We start from the raw sequence: 16,947 nt of genomic DNA on the forward strand, positions 1-16,947 counted from the left end.
TTGTTTTTCTCGGGGGTTTTGTTTGTTTGTTTAGGGGTTGGGGTTTGGGGTTTTTTGGGGGGGTGTTTGTTTTTTGGTTTTGTTTGGGGGTTTGTTTGTTTAGGGGTTGGACTTTTGGTGTTTGTGATGGGGTTTTTGGGGTTTTTTTGGGTGTCTGTTTTTGGGTTTTGTTTGGGGTTTTGTTTGTTTGTTTAGGGGTTGGGTTTTTAGTGTTTGTGGTGGTGTTTGGGGATTTTTTTTTTTTTTGTTGTTTTTCTTGTGGGTTTGTTTGTTTGTTATGGGGCGGGGTTTTGGTGTTTGTGATGGGGGTTTTAGTTTTTTGGGGGTTTTTTTTGTGGTGGTCATAGGTTTTATTTGCACTGTTTTCGTACTTTTAGGGGCGGGCTGGGGGTGTTAAGGCGCTTTGTGATTTCTTGTATGTTTCTAATGAGAAAACGTCTTTACATCATAAAAAACCTGCTTCCAGAGTTTGGTTTTTTTTTTTTCACCAAGAGCACCTTCTTCCTTCTCCTTCAGCACAAACACTCCACAGAACGAAGAAACCACACGGCCCCGCTCCGACCCAAGGCCGGCGGGCCGGGCTGCCGCGCTTCGCCTGCGGGGTCGGGCGGGAGGCGGAGTCCCTGCGGGGAGAGCGGCTCTGCGGCTCTCAGAGCGAGCGAAGGGGAACGGGACGGTGCCTCCAGCGGTGCCTCCTGGGCCCGAAGCCCCGGCAGACGGAGCGGGGGGGCGGCGGGGCCGGAGCAGCTCCGGGCAGGGCCGGACCGGGCTGAGGGAGGCACGGTCGCCATGGAGACGCGTCAGGCCGCGCTTCCTGCCGGTGCGGCGCCACTACTGCCCGGCGGGAAACAACCGAGGCAGCGCCGGCCGAGCTGCCAGGCGTGAAGCGCCGCGAGGGAGAGCAGCGTGTTTCCCGCCGGACGAGTTCGGCGTGCGCTGCCATGGATAGTGCGGGGCAGGTGGGAGCGCGGGGCGGCCGCGGGGCCGGGGAGAGACCGGGGGGTCCTAACCTAACCGGGCTGGGAGGACGGGGGGGATTGCGGAGCTGCGGGGAAGGGCAGCGGGAGGGCTCCGGCAGCGGTGCGCGAGGCCGCGGCCTGGGCCGGGCCTCCCCGGTGCCGCCCGCCGCGGTTGTGGGGGAGCGGTGCCGGAGAGCGCGGCCCTGGGGCGGGCAGGACGGGAGCGCGGCGCTGTCCCCTGCCCCATGGCGCTGTCCCCCGCGGCGCTGTCCCCTGCCCTTCTGTGCTGTCCCCTGCGCTATGGCGCTGTCCCCTACCCCATGTCCTCTGCCCCTCTGTGCTGTCCCCTTCCCCTCTGTGCTGTCCCCTGCCCCGTGGCGCTGTGCCCAGCACCAGGAAGCAGTTTGAGTGCTGAAGTGGGAAAAAAAAAAAAAAAAACCAACAACCCAAACCTGTTTTTTTGTTGTTTTGTTGTTGCTTCAGAATTAATTTCTGGTTATAGTGATTTATTAAGAAAATATGGATGTTGGTCTAGAACTGATATCCAGCTGTGACGGACAAAGGCTCTCTAGCAGTTTAAAGTTAGGAAGTGTGTGTTTATTGCGAGATAACTCCCAAATACACACCGCAATTTACAGGTGATTACAGAGTCCTTTTATCTGTACAAGTACTGAATACCCAGAATAGAAATGCATATTCATAACTTTGGTACATCCCATTCCCTGCTTTGTATTGGAATTAGTTCCAAAGCCATTAAGCACGCACAGTTTGTTCCTTGAAATGGGTCGGTTGTCTCTGTCATGGGGAGGAGTCCCATAATGAGGACTCTAAAATGAGGATCCCAAAATAAAGTCTTCCTCGTTGTGACCTTTCTGCCTTTTCAATGCAAATATGACAAATGAACCCTTGGTAGGACTCCCATTCCCAGTCTTCAGTTGGTTTCAGAACAGAGGCCTACAATTTTCTTATGTTCTAAAAGCTGTTTATCAGTTTCTGTATTCCTCATTATAAATCCAGCTTCTTCAAGGTCTACCCATTTATTTTAATTAACTCCAATAAAGCTTATCTCTAACTAAAATCTTAGCTCCCCAAAATCTCTAAATTCTTTAAAGTTTATGTCTTTGTATATTTACAAATATATTCATAGATTTACAAAGCTCTTGCCTACTGGCAGTGTTCTTGGGATTCCTAAGAATCTGGAAGCATTGCCATTCTATTACTGGCACTTCTTTCTACTGCTTTGTTATTTTTTTTTCCTTTCTCAGTCATTAATTTGGTGAAAGATGGCCAAAATTGATACCCACACTGCTGGTTAGGTTTTGCTTAGTGACCTGTGCTAACCTGGTGTGTTTTGGCTCATTTCTGTTTATCTGTTTTTATGTGCTCTCCTGCTTTAAGAAAGTTGACTTCTTACTCAGCAGGATGAAGAAAAATTCATTTTGTGAAAACAAACACACCTTTTCTTGTGTCTTCTTGCATGGATCTTATTCCCACTATGAAAAATGGCACACTTCTATGTAGTTCATGCTTTTATTTGTTAAGTACGGTATTGCTTCAAAGTCAAAAGTTTGCTTTGAAAAGTGTCTGTGTAAAAGGTGTGTCTGTAACCTGGGCTGTTTCTAAGCAGTTCATTTTACACACAAAATGATTTTTAAAGCAAGATATTCTGAAGCACTTGGATAGGAAACACAAGATTTCACATTTGACAGGCTGTGGGATGGAATGGCCACATGAATTTAACTTTTTTTTTGCACAATAGTTCTCACATCATGGTGTAGAGGTGCTTGAGGGGAACAGTCAGTTCTGTCATCCTGCAGTTTGCCATATCTTTGTTTTTGCTTTTTCTCTTTCTCTTCCAGGTTGTGATTTCATGGATCTGATTTCCTAAGGCAGTGCTGACGAAGGGATTGCAAACCCATCAGGCCATGGCCCTGGGAAGGATGGAGCAGAAGGACTGGTACAAGGTCCTGGGGGCCAAACCTTCGGACAGCCCAGCAGAGCTGAAAAGGAAATACCAAAAACTTGCTTTGTTGGTAAGGCTGGATTTGAGCTTGGGATACACTGATTTATGTATTTGAGCTTTGGGATACACTGATGGATTCCTTGTTTCTTTTGTGCCAAGGTCAGGATTAAATGTGTGAGAAGGTATTTTGTGTCTGGACTCAGATGTTTATGGGTTCTTATTCTGCAGTCTCACAAACTGTGAGTTCTACAGCACTTCACTCTAACAAACTAAAAATGGAGCTGTATCTCCCTCTCTACAAGGCCTTTTAAGGATAAACTGTCCAATTAAGAAATGACACCTAAATTATTTTTACTTCTAACCCAATAACCAACCACACAATGTGGACTTTTTATCCAATTACACAAACCCACCCAAACCTATGGAGGAGAAGGTGCAGAAGAAGGACCAGCCTGCACCCCAAAACTCCATCTTCCTTTATATACATTACTGTATTCTAAACCCTTAAACTCTAAGTTTTTCCCTCTGTGATATCGCACACTTCTATTCAAACTCCACACCCACAGTCCCAGTTCTGTCATTCCATTTTGGAAGCTTCTCCACAGCCTCAGGTGAAATGCAGTGTTCTCTTGAGGGTCAGTGCCTTTCAGCTGAAATTCTCAGCATTCAGGTTTCCAACAATACACCCAAGTCATTTTTATAAACCAATAAATTAATAATTGGGGGTTTGTTTTTAGGTTTTGTGATTGATCAGATGCAACCCTCAAGTACACAAAGACCAGATGCAAAGCAAACAAAGAAGTTTCTTTTCTGATAGTCAGCAGTAATGAAATAAAAAATGAATAGAAGGAAAATATGTTAATTATATTGGAAAGCTTCTGGTAAGTTTTTGTGGAGTTGTATTCTTGGTCACGCTTCAAGACTTCACATTCTGTGAATTCCCCTATTTTTTTCTGCAGTGCTGCTATTTGTTCATGAGAATCTCAGATTATTATCCCAGATTATTATTGTGTGTGATTCTTGGTTATTCTGTTGTATTCCCTCCCTTGGATTCAGGCATTTTGCTGAAAAAGTGCTCTTCCTGGGGTTTCTGAGGAAAGTGAAGTATCTTTTTTGGTACTGTTGACTCTTTTCAGCTGAATTTGATAGACAGATAGAATTCCCAAGGTAACTAAATTCCTGTTTTTTTAAAAGCCGATGACTTGGTAGAGAAGAAGAAAGGCAAGCAGATCTCAGGTTTGTAGGAAAAACTCCCTTTTCTGGAGGAAGCTGCTAGCTAGGCTGCCTGTATTGGCAGGGTGCTTGTTGGAGCACGTGCAAGGCAGATCTGAGGTGGTTTGAAGTGCCAAAACGAATGTGATAAGAAGCTGGGAATTTTAAGGGAGATAAAGAGAATGCCAGTGACCAGGAGACTGAGTTTTGTTAAGAGTTGAAGTAAATTCATGGGTTTGGAGGTAAGGTTGGTAATTTTTATTTCTAACCACAATAAAAACAGTTTTAAAGTTTGGTCATTTCACCAGTATATTCCAATTTTACACATTCTTCAGCTGGATTTGCTAGGCATGCCCTGGTGTACATCTCCTCCTTCTCAGTGCCTCCTGTGAGCTTTTTTCTTTGCCTGAAACTGACTGTTGTACTTAGTAAGTTCTGCCCCTGGCAAGATGTTTGTGTGCAGATTCTGGACATAAATCCTTTGGTTCTCACTGTTAAACTTTGATTGTCCTAACTTAGGAGAGAGCCAAGTTTCTTAGTTCTATTTTGAATAGAAATCGTTGTTTTTTGGACCTCCTAATGGTTTTGTCCTATTGAATTGCTGGAAAATGTGAGTAAAAGATGAGTAAATGTCTGTTTGTTCCTAATGGTGGTCAGAGGACCATGATCTAAAATACCTCTTGTGTCCAGATGGGGCTAATTTAAACTGAATAATGGAATTAATATATGTATTTGCCTGTGAAATAATGTCTAATAATGGATTTAAAATTACAGGTGGTGTTGAGAGCTGTTACAGAAGTGAAACTTTCATAGTCCCTTTCTTGTATGAAGTTTTTTAAAGTTGTGTTATGGAGCTGTACTTCAGTGTAATTTCATGTCATTGTTTTGGGATATTTGAAGCCAGAATTAGCAAAGTTTCCAGCTGTGTGTCTACATCTCTAACTGTAGTTTCAGAAAATAAAGTATTGGTTTAATACACAAGCACTTCTTTAGCACCTGTATATTTCCAACCTGCTTGGTTAGTGCTCTTCATTTGAAAAGTCAGTGAGAAATGGCAGAGAAAGTGAAGATACTTCTTTCTGTTTTTCTTTTGGTGTCTGTGATGGGTCCCTCTGACTACAAAGAGATGTTTATTGATGGTTACTTGTAGGTGTTTTCCCAAGGCAGATCTGCTGCCTGTCTGTGCTCATCTTTTCCTTTTAGCTGAACTCTTACAGGCTCTGCTTGATGCTCTCCATCCTCATGCAGCACTCCTCAGTCACTCTGGGGGCCTTAAAGCATGAGAATACCAAGGTTTTTATGCACCTCCATGGGCTGTAGGAGAGACTGGAGGGCACAGCACATTTCTTCTCTTAGTTACAGTGGGAAGGTGCCTCAGTTGGAGAGATTCCATGGTTGGAAAAATGGTAAGACTTTGCTGAAAGTCTGCCATGGCATGTTAAGACAGAAATGTTAACACAGGGCATGTTCTCTGGGGTTTCTGAGCTGTGGACTTGCAAATATTGGATTTGTTAGGGAGTGTTGCTGAATGGTGGTTTTATCCTGGTGCTGTTCCCTGGTCATTCACTTTTCCCTGTTAGTTAGAATTCAGCCCTGCCTGGACCTTTTGTGTCACCTTCTGTGTCCTTTCAGATGGAGTCACTCTCTGCTCCCCAAAGTGTGGTGGCACCTCCTCTCCAAGTGCCTGTGGGATCTCAGCACCTCAGGACTGAGGTGCCGAGCCACCGAGACCACCCTTGGGGGGCTCGGGAGTCCTGGAATGTTGCCAGAAGTGTCTGGTGGCAGGACTTTGATCCTACACAGGAGACGACACCTGTATGAGGATAGGAGGGTTTCACCGGAGTGAATGGTGAAGGGATTAGTTAATTAGAGAGTGAAACACAGGGTTTAGGATTTCTGTACAGGGGGGTTTAGAGAAGTAAGATGGAGGAATTGGGGCGTGTCCTGTCCTTCTTCTTCTTCTTCTTCTCCTCCATCTTCTGTGGTGATGGTGGCACTTTGGGATTGGTCATTACTAAAAGTGCACCGGGCAATAAGGGTGAAAGGTATTGGGGAAAAATGATAAATATTGTATACGTAACTTTGGGGTATAAAGATAGGTAACTGTCCGGAGGGGAGGGGAGTGTGCTCATGGCTGGCTGCTGAGCAGAGCTCTGTCGGGCCGAGAGAAAATCTTTTAGATAAACAATTAATAAACACCGAGACCGAGAAAAGAACTGAAGCCTCTTCTCGTCCTTTGGAACGCGGGCTGCCCCAAGGCCACCCCGGGCCTTTCCAGGCCCTCCAAACAGCCGAAAATCGGACAAGTGCCCAGCTGCTCCTTGGGCTCTCTCCTGAGGGTGGTACAGGTGGCACTGCCATTGCCAAGCACTGCTTGCAGCTTTTTAGAAGCTGCAACAGCAGATTGCAATAAAAGATTCCATGTCAAATTTGATGGTCGGTGCAGAATGGTTTCCAGTTTTTATGTAGCTGTAAAAGTTCATCTCCTCTGTGTTTATAGCCTTAAATCCAAAGGTTTGCAAAGCAACTTGCAGGTTGGATACCAGCTGCAGTTCATATGGCATTGATTCTGTAATCATGAATATTCTGATCACACTTAGCATCAAGCAGAAGAGATGGTGGAATTTCTTTTAAAACATAATTCTGCTGCTAAAATAAAAATGGCAAATCTCTGAGTCCAGGCCTTTTTCAAGTGATCCCCAATGCTCCATGTTGAGCATTTGCTTTTTGCCATCTGCTATTTTCTGTATTTGTCAACACATGTATGCTTAGCATCTTGAAGGAACAGGCAGATGTAAAATTTCCAGAGCTAAAAAGAGTTGGAGATCTTGCCATATGTCATCCAAAGATGACTATAATTGCAGCTAAATCTCAGGATTGACCTTAATAATACAAAGTAGTACACAATCACGAGTTATCAAATTGTAGCATTGTAAGAATGAATTCATCAGGGTAAATTTGTTTAAAACTGGTGAATTTTTGAAAACAAACCCCTTTTTATTACTTCTAACAAATTGAGGATGGAAATGGTTAATAAGTCAGAACAAAACTGTGCATAGACACTCTACTAGAGTGAATATATTTTTCTTTACTGCACTTAAAAATACATTTTTTTATTTGGTCAGGTCACAACATATTTGCAAGTGAATTATTTTACTATAGATAATATCAGTTCAGTCCTTAAGAATAGTATTAATTTGATACAGAAAATGAGTTTGGGCTAAAACTAGGGATTTTTTTTTCCTGCCACACCTTCTAATTATTTAAGTATCTTATAAAATTTCCTTGAGACTTAATTTTTTTTCTATCAGTTCTTGTGTACTTAGGTGACTCTGATAAGTGGATCATCTTGATTCTCTAATACTGTAAGGATCAGACTTTGGGGCACGAGATCCATTGGGCCATTATGAGTTCTGTGTAAAGCTTATTTTTAAAAGAAAATAAAACTTCTGTGTATGCAGGTTCAAACTCTGGCACAAAGCTCCAGGCAGTAATTCTGAAAGGAGAAAAACTGCAAGGGAGTGCTTTGAAACCAGCAGAGATTCCTTGGCTGGCTCTTACAAACTCATGCTGAAATGCTTTTTGAGGCACAGAAAACTTGTAGTTCCCATTCTCTGAAAGGAATCCAGCAAATTCTGAAAATTAAGATCTTGCTGAAGTGGTAGGAGTAGGCCTTTAATCTTCTGTCTTCAGAACATGCTGGTGGGTTTGAGATATTTGGGATCCACAGCCGCATACACGTTGGTTTCAACAAGGTGATTTCTTAAATGGATAAATGGGTTTTGTGCTCTGTGCTTGCTTTTTTTAAGGAAACCATTCAGCTTTTAGGAAAGGCAATGCTTAAGTTCCATTTATAAAATCAACAGAAGATAAAATTAGAGCAACAGAAATAAGATATCCAAGGGGCATACACACACACACACACACCTCCCCTCATCTTATTTTTGGCACAATTTTTGCATTTCCTTTTGGTCTAGCACTCTGTTGTCAAAGAATAAGTTGTCAGATTGTTTTTGAATTTTTATGTAGCTGCTTTATATCTGAAAACTGCTTTTCACCAGGAATAAAGTCACCAAACACATAAGCTTTGTCTAGCTGAAAATCAGGTGTCTGTTCCTGTTGATGCTGATGATATTATAGGATACCTTTCAACTGGAAAAAAAATTATTGTGCAAGAAAATTATATGCTGCTGTTACAATGTGTGCCCTAATCTTAAAGAAAATCCATGTAATTTGATCAGGCAGCAGCAAGAAGCTCTTATTTTTAATATGGTAAGGAAATAAAATATATGTACCACTTACAAATATGTGCCACTTAACACAGAGGGTCACAAAGATTATCTTTTTTATCAAAAGGGGTGGTGTGTGTGTGTATAAATACCAAGTGTTAAGGTGCTCACTTGATCTGTTTGAAAGAGGAGAAGATTTGCAAACAGAGCATCAGGCACAGGTGAGAATGACTCTCAGCAACAGAAAACAAGGAAATGAATAGAAATTTCATTTAATGAGGCAAAATTACTTCAAAAAGAGTTTATTGCATGGAAGATGTTTAAAGCAAAGACATGTGACTTTCTGGAGAGTTAAAAACTCAGGTACTGATTTCTGTACTCACCTCAATTCTGCAATCACAAGAAATGCTGAGGGTGTCATATATGTAAAGCTAAAGAGCTGCTTGTTCTTTTTTTGTGATTGTTCTTTTCGTGTTTGTTGCAAGGTAAATTCAATATTACTCCTGAAAGGACCTGCCTACTGAGGAACTTCATGCTGAGTTTAAGTTGAGAATTTGAAACTTAAAAATAAAAAAACTTTGAGTTTTGTATTGGAAAATAATGCTTTCCATGAGATTCAGGCAGTGTAAGTATTCCCCTTTCAATACCCTTGGGCAGGTTTTTATTTCTTTATTTGAATAGCAGCACACTTGTTAGAAGTGTTTAACAGATCATCATGCTTAGCTAATTCTAACTTCACCTAACTGGTAGAAAATGGATTTGTAATTTGACAACATAAACAGAACAAGTTCAGTGGAGTTAATCTAATAGCTACAGAGAAAAAGATAAGCATCCAGTTTGATACAAGGGACTTTTGTTTCAATGCTCAGGGTGGATTTACTCTGAGCTGTTCTCTACATCCCATTTCCTAATTACCACTTGAATAAAAAGAAGGGGCATATTTTCAACTTGAGGATTTGATTGTCAGTGTAGGTAGTGCCCAGTGAAGCTCAGAGCTAGAGAAGTCACTAATTCCAACAGCTTCATTAGCCTGGTCATGGCCTGCTGCTGTTTAACTGTGACTTGTGTGATTTATTCACCTGATTCTGGTGCTGGTTTTTGTTTGGTTCACGCTGTAATGTGTAATGATTTTTTAAAGATGCAGGTGAATTTTAACAAGTGGCTGAGGTGTGAATATCCCTGCAGAAGTTTTGTCTTTAACTTACATAGAATGTGAAAACCAAATAAGCCAACAAGTAAATAGTGCATTGCTTATTCAGGTAGTTCAGCCAATTGTGAAAGTAATGTTAGGTTTTTTTATTATTTATATCTAAATTTAATCTGTTTACAGGGTTATTGTCTGCAGTTCATTTGTTATAATGAGCAGCTTCTGGTACCTCACCCTCTGTAGATTTATGGTTCATACACAACAGAATGGGCACCAGGCAATTGAAATGGGAGATTTGGCCAGTATGTGCTTGGCCTTTGATGTCATTTGTCCTCTGCAGAGGAATCTGATTCCTCTCTTGGACACTTTGTGCCCTGGTTATGTCAGTTATTCATTGTAACATATATTAAAAAAAGGATCTATACTCTGTTTGGTAGACTTTTTGTGATAGGTGTTCAATACTCACAAATACTCACTGTGTCCTGGATCAGTATAAAATAAAAATTCTGATCAAAAATAAAATCTTGAGTGGTTTATTAAATGCCATAAAGCTATTTCTTTAACATTTGCAAGTGTTCTTCCAGCATTTTGAAGACATGTTTAAGTAATTTTACATTGTGCAGTGTGCCTTTTATCTCATTTCTAATGAGAGCTGTTTGAAATCAAAATCACAGAGAAAAAGATACAAATTGAAGCACAAAGAAGGAGGCTACAAAGAGCAGCATAAAGCTTTTATATCACAAATGTTCTGTTGTTCTGATGTTTGAGCAGCCACAGTCAAGAGCACCTTGAGCTGTTCAGCATTTCCACATCAGACCATGCACTCAGGAGCCCACTTCAGAAATTTTAAGCACCAGGTCAGTTATTTAAAGAAGGTCTAAGTGCAGAACAATGGTCTGAAGGGTGAGAAAAGTTCAGGGTAGAATCAATCATGTTGCAATGGCTGTGTTTATATAGGGATCTCTTATGGCTGTTAAACAAAATTGATCATGTTTGTGTTGAAACTCAGATAGTTATTAAATTTTTTCAAATATTGTCCTGGGATGTACTAACCTGTAAAATTCAGTGTTTGGAGGACTTGTTGGATTTTTTTATTATTTAAATAAATAATTGTGTCTAATTTTGTCTTCTGTTTGAAATACATAATAAAATTATTATGTTGTTTAAGCAACACATTCTCATGTTCCTTCTTTCCTCCATCTCTTCACACTTGAGGTCAGAAAATCCCCATCTGAATGATGTAACTGTCCCACCCTCCATCTTCTCGTGGCCTCAGTGCATCACAAATGCTCCCTCATCTCCCACTGAGCTCAAATGCTCAGCAGCCATGAGCTCATGGAGCTGATTTCATGCAGAAGTGAGGATAGGATACTTTGTAGGATACTTTGTGGGTAGCTTCTTGCTCTAGAAAAAATTCAGCTTTTTGTGCTCTGCCAGTCATTTGGATAAACTCTTTGTCATTTAATTTTCAGGAAATTAAAAGTGATGTTTCAAGGCTGAGAAGTCAGTTGTCAGCTATTGACTGAGTGTTGTCCAACTTGACCCTTCATGGTTATTCCTACTACATTATCAATAATGAAAAAATTCACTCTGTCTTGCTTGGATTTATGACCTAAGAATGTCTATAAGAGTCAGAGAAGGTAAAGATGAATGAGTTTGCTGAGCAGCATCTTAGCTAAAACATTTTTCTTTCCTTTAGAAAAGGAAAAAACCATTAAATTGCAGAACATGAGGTTGTAACTACTGAGGTGTTTGAGGAGAGGCAGGGCTCAGCTCAGCTTTTTGAAGAGGTTCTTGCCTTCTGTCAGAGCAATCCAGGCTTGGCAGTGCCAAAGATGGGCTTGGGAGGATTCTCCCAGTGAAACTCTGGCTCCTGGAATGTGGGAAATGGGTTTGTAGGGAATTCTCAAAGCCTGAGTGTGCATCTGTATGCAAACTTTGAGATAGAAATGGTGACTTAGAAATGCCATGGAATCGGACAGACATTGCTGAGAGAGAAATGGAAATACAAACAAGTTTCACAGGATGGCCTTGCAAATAAAACTAGATACTTTGAAAAATAGAACTATGAATGATGCATTTTAGATGGTTGGCTTTAAGGCACTTACAGCATGGTGTGGCTAAAGCTGAGAAGCCAAGAAACACTTACAGTGTATTGTAATTAGGAAATAGTTGGCTTCTGATTGTGATGGTGTGAATTGTAACACCTGTATTGTCTCACCCTTCTCATGAGACTGAAAAGGGAATAAAAGTTTTTAAAACACCTCTCAGTTGCCCCATCTTTGGATTAAGAAAAGGGTTAAATCCCCCACTGGAAATGTTGCTGTTGAAACTCAAGGGATGCAGACTGGGATTATTCCTTACTTCTGACCTGTGCTGAGCTTTGACTTTGTCTTTCCACCTCCTTCTGCCTGTTCCCTTCTGAAATGGGGCAGTTGTGTGAAGGCTGAGACTGCCTAGATGGGGTTTTATGAAATACCAGTGTCCCAGAGGTCAGTGGTGAGTGCTGGTGAGTGAGCAGAATATTCTGAATATCCTGGATTCCCCCTCAGTGTGTCCCTGCAGCGTGGGGACACGCTGCCAAAATTGTTTCCTTGCTGCAAGTGGAGGAATTTACCAAATCAAATATCAAATCAGAAGTTAAATGAACACCAAACTAGTGATCAGTCAAGGTAGCAACACATCCTTCAAGCCTATGAATAAATCCAATACAAACTAATTTCTAAGTGGGTGTGATTCCATAAGTTCTGTTTGGAATTGTTCTGTCACTGTGGCTATGAATTCTTGAATTAATGCTCACTTTTATTTATTGCTTCTGTTCTTCGAGGTTTCTTTCTCTTGTGTTTTGGGTTGTTTTTTGGTTTTTGTTTTTTTAATACTGGTTTTCACAACTGAGTAAATTCTGTTAATAAGTAGCTTTTTATGTCCATTTTAAACGTTATAATTCAACAAGGGCCAAACCTGTTATTTTGAGATCTCAAATGGCTTCAAACACTGTGGGGATTCTACATTGCTCTCAGAGATGGGGAAAGCTGAAAGAAACAGTTTCAAAAAAGCAAAAAAATCAAAACCTCGGTGTGCAAGTGTTGGAGTTATGGTTGCTAATAACTCATTTTTTAAAAGTCCTGTACTCTGCAGCTGAAGTGCCTTGGGGACTTGGATTATTTTGCATACACAGGGTATTTTCAGGTATTCCAAAAGAACTGGAAAATGAATGGGACACTCTGGTTTGGAATACTGAGTGTGTGACTGGGGCAGGGGGGCAGTACAGAAAACTGTGCTTTGACTTGGATTATTTTGCATTATGCTTAAATCTGACCTCTTAAATCCATGAGGGTGTTTTCAGGTATTCCAAAAGAACTGGAAAATGAATGGGACATTTTGGTTTGGAACACTGATAGGTAGCTGTGGGTATCAGAGTTCTTTTTCTGGAGTGGTTTCTTTGTTTTTTTGGTTTTTGGGTTTTGTTGTTGTTGTTTTTGGGTTTTTTTTGGTTGTTGTGGGTTTTTTTTTTCTATAATAAAACAGAGGATTTGGGAGTTTGTGTCCACATGAAAGTAGTATTTGCCTAAACTGTTTTCCTACCAATTTGTTTGTTTGGAGTTATTATATGAGCAAGACCACAATAATCCATGCCTAAACAACAGAACATTGTTCAAAGTGATATTATTGGTGTAAATTGTGAGCATAGGAACCAGAAATTTAGAAAAAATCTGAAATTCCCTTTCTATTTTTACCTATATACTACTGTACATTTAAGTGGGTTTTTTCCTCCTTCATTTCTTTGCTGGTTTTTGATGGATTTTCTGTTGTTTTTTCTTCTCCTGCTGTCTAGTGTAGCTTTCAAAGGGCTTTTTGAAGTACCTCTTGAGGCTCTTGGGTCACTCTTCATGGGAAAATAAGGAGCCATGGAAAGAGAAGAATATGAAAGAGAGTCTGTTTCTAAAAATGTACCTTTTGGGAACCAAGGCTTCTGATTTTTCTCCTCATTTTCATTAGCCAAAGAATTGTTTTCTTCTGTTTATACAAACAACAGTTGATATTCCTTTCCATCAATAGAAACTGAAACTTTTACACTTGATTTTTTTTTGCTCTGAAGGGCTCCAAAGTAGCAAAGAGTGTGGAAGTTCAGAGTAGCAGGGTGATGGTGCAGTACCATGAGAAAAGCAGATGCATTTTAAGTATATTTAAGCAAGATACTTTCAAAAAAAAAAAAAAATCCAGTGTGGACATTAATGAGTTTGTGACAGTGTAATTTAGTCTGTGGGTTTATTTAATTGCACTTTGAGGATTCCAGTAATTTTCAAGAGTTTGCTGCACTGGATTGATAGTCCCATCCTGTGTTTTCACTGTGCAGCTGTCAGTGAACACCCATTTTGTGTTCTGCTTACCTGTTGCACATTGCTGTGAACATTTAATCCTAATCCTTTCCTTTCCTTTCCTTTCCTTTCCTTTCCTTTCCTTTCCTTTCCTTTCCTTTCCTTTCCTTTCCTTTCCTTTCCTTTCCTTTCCTTTCCTTTCCTTTCCTTTCCTTTCCTTTCCTTTCCTTTCCTTTCCTTTCCTTTCCTTTCCTTTCCTTTCCTTTCCTTTCCTTTCCTTTCCTTTCCTTTCCTTTCCTTTCCTTTCCTTCCCTTCCCTTCCCTTCCCTTCCCTTCCCTTCCCTTCCCTTCCCTTCCCTTCCCTTTCCCTTTCCCTTTCCCTTTCCCTTTCCCTTTCCCTTTCCCTTTCCCTTTCCCTTTCCCTTTCCCTTTCCCTTTCCCTTTCCCTTTCCCTTTCCCTTTCCCTTTCCCTTTCCCTTTCCCTTTCCTTTTTTAATTCTGGCTTTTTTTAAAAGAAAGCAATTTGGGTCATCTGTGGTTGTTTCCTTGCAAATTTATCCCGTGGGTAATGAGTAACTAAAATGTATGGGGAAAACTCCTTTTTCCTCCAGAGTGCTGTCTTGGGGATGTTTTGCTGCAAATATTTGAATTACAGCAAGTACTTCCTTATAGTTACAGCTATAGCAACAAAAGTGTTACCTGAAATATTTCTGTTCTGCTGGATTTTATTTGTCTCAGACAAAGGTGTAGGTGTGCTGTGCTGGATGTTGTGTGCAACAGTGGGAATTTCTGGCCAGAAGGTTATTTTCTTTCCTTTTTTTTTTCCCCTTTTTTTTCTTCTTTTTTTTTTCTTTTTTGAAATTCTTTTTTCTTTTATTTTTTTTCTTTTCTTATTTTCTTTTTTCTTTTTTCTTTCTTCTTTTTCCCCTTTTTTCTTTTTTTCATTTCTTTCCTATTTTTTCTTGCTTTGTGTACAGCATAGGCTGCGACCCCAGGAATTCAGCCTAGGAAGACTTTTTTTTTTTTCTTTTTCTTTTATTTAATTTTTCTTTTCTTTTTCCTTTTTTTTTTTCTGTTTCCCTTTTTTTTTCCCTTCTTTTTCCTTTTTTAATTTTTTTCCTATTTTTTTCTTGCTTTGTGTACAAGAAAGGCTGCAATCCCAGCAGTTTTTATATTTTCTTTTTTCTCCCTTTCCTTTTTTTTCATTATTTTTTTCTTTTCTTTTTTCTTTTATTTCTTCTTTTTCCTTTTTTTTCTTATCTTTTTTCCTTTTTTCCTTTTTTCCCCTTTTTTTTCCTATTTTTTCCTTGTGTTGTGTACAGGATAGACTGCAACCCCAGCAATTCAGTTTAGGAAGAGGGTTTTTTCTTTCCTTTTTTTTCCATTTTTTTTCTTTTCTTTTTTCTTTTTTCTTTCTTTTTTCCCCCTTTTTTCTTTTTTTCATTTCTTTCCAATTTTTTCTTGCTTTGTGTACAGGATAGGCTGCAACCCCAGCAATTCCATTTAGGAAGACTTTTTTTTTTTCCTTTTTCTTTTTTTTTCTTTTTTTCTTTTTTTCTTTTTTTTTTCTTTTGTTTTTTTTTTATTTTTTCCTTTTTTCCCTTTTTTCTTTTTTTCTTTTCTTTTTTCCTTTTTTTTTCCTTTTTCTTCCCTTTTTTTCATTTTTTTTCTATTTCTTTCTTGCTTCGTGTGCTGGATAGGCTGCGATCCCAGCAATTCCGTTTAGGAAGACTTTTTTTTTCCTTTTCTTTTTTCTTTTTTCCTTTTTTCTTTTTTTTTTTTTTCTTTCCTTTACTTCTTTTTTTTTCTTTCCTTTTCCCCTATTTTTTTTTCTCTTTTCTCCTTTTTTCTTTCTTTTTTTTTCCCTTTTTTTCCCTAGTTTTTTCTCCCTTTGTGTACAAGAAAGGCTGCCATCCCGCAATCCCATCAGCTCAGTTTAGGAAGACTTTTTTTCTTTTTTCTTTTTTTTTGCCTTTTTTTCCTCTTTTTCCCTTTTTTTCCCCTTTTTTTCCTTGCTTTGTGTACAGGAAAGGCTGCCATCCCCGCAGCCCAGTTTGGGAAGGCTCTCGGGGATGGAGCAAATATTGAAGCCCCTCAGGAAAGTTGGTGGCCCGCCCTTGGCTGGGCCCGAGCGGAGGAACAAAGCCGGGCTTTGCTGTGCCCTGCCCGGCATTAGGTGGCAGTAACGCGTTGTTTTTGGCAGCTGCTTTGTCCTTGGGTTTTTCTCTTTGCTGTCTTCAGTGCAGTTTCATCAATGGGAAAAAAAAAAAAAAAAACCAAAAAAACCGTGTGTTTGATTTCTCGCAGTTTTTATGAAATGCTGGTTTACGGTTTGGCTCTGGGGGCACCTGTGCAGTGTGCAGAGGTGGGGTTGGTGTGCTGGGGTGTGGTCATGATTTATTTTCTGGTCTGTGGTAACTATCAGTGATAACATTAAGCACACACATTCTGGTGATAAATATGCTGTTAATGGTCAACTGAGTTTAATTCTGCAGCCCTTACTTTCCATAAGCTGTTACCACATCTAAACATAATATACCCTACCAGATGAAGTAGGCTTGGGATTTTTTTTTTGCTTTTCGTCTTTATTCTTAGATAAAAAGCAATCTTAGGCTCAAGAGCAAGTTAGTAGGGACATAATTAACCTTTCAGCTCAGTGGTATTGTTGTCACTGCAGGTCCCGGATGAGTGCAGTTGCCTTGTGACCCTTTTGGGAGGCTGTTCCTTCCCTTCATCCTTGCTTCTCCCACGTACAGGATCTCAAGGATTCCAGAATCCTGCGTTGCATTGTATTAATTGGGCAGGATGATCAATTAATGGAAGAAGAGCAAGAAAGTGTTGACAGAACATGCTCCCTAATTAGTACCTGCTGGACCATGTAGGCCACTGTGGTGTTGTCTCAGGGTGGCAACTGTACAAGACCTTTATGTGCAAAACAGACCTGTGGAAAAGCCAGGGAAGGAAATCTTCATTGCTGGAATATTTCCCTTCCCTCTGCGACCCTGGGGCAGCTCCATCCTTCACAGAAGGAGCACATTTCCAATTCTCAGCCCTGTGTTGTGTCCATGACTTGCTCTGAAGTCATGTAGCCTTTGTTTGCCCAGGTATTAGTTAATGG

General features: G+C 40.3%; 1 protein-coding gene across 2 annotated transcripts in view; it reads left to right on the top strand.

The window, feature by feature from the left end:
• Positions 1 to 668: 668 nt before the first annotated feature.
• Positions 669 to 16,947, top strand: part of DNAJC24 (DnaJ heat shock protein family (Hsp40) member C24) — a 34,404-nt gene continuing 18,125 nt past the window's right edge. Inside the window, exons 1-2 of one of the 2 annotated variants that reach the window (XM_074543780.1) lie at positions 669 to 959; positions 2,819 to 2,992. In XM_074543780.1, the coding sequence (XP_074399881.1) occupies positions 2,885 to 2,992 (108 nt within the window). In that variant the 5' untranslated portion in view covers positions 669 to 959; positions 2,819 to 2,884. Of the gene's footprint in view, positions 960 to 1,440; positions 1,598 to 2,818; positions 2,993 to 16,947 lie in introns of those variants that run through there. The other variant, XM_005491073.4, reaches the window with a different exon arrangement.

This window comes from Zonotrichia albicollis, chromosome 6 (genome assembly GCF_047830755.1).
Source record: "Zonotrichia albicollis isolate bZonAlb1 chromosome 6, bZonAlb1.hap1, whole genome shotgun sequence".
Lineage (NCBI taxonomy): Eukaryota > Metazoa > Chordata > Aves > Passeriformes > Passerellidae > Zonotrichia > Zonotrichia albicollis.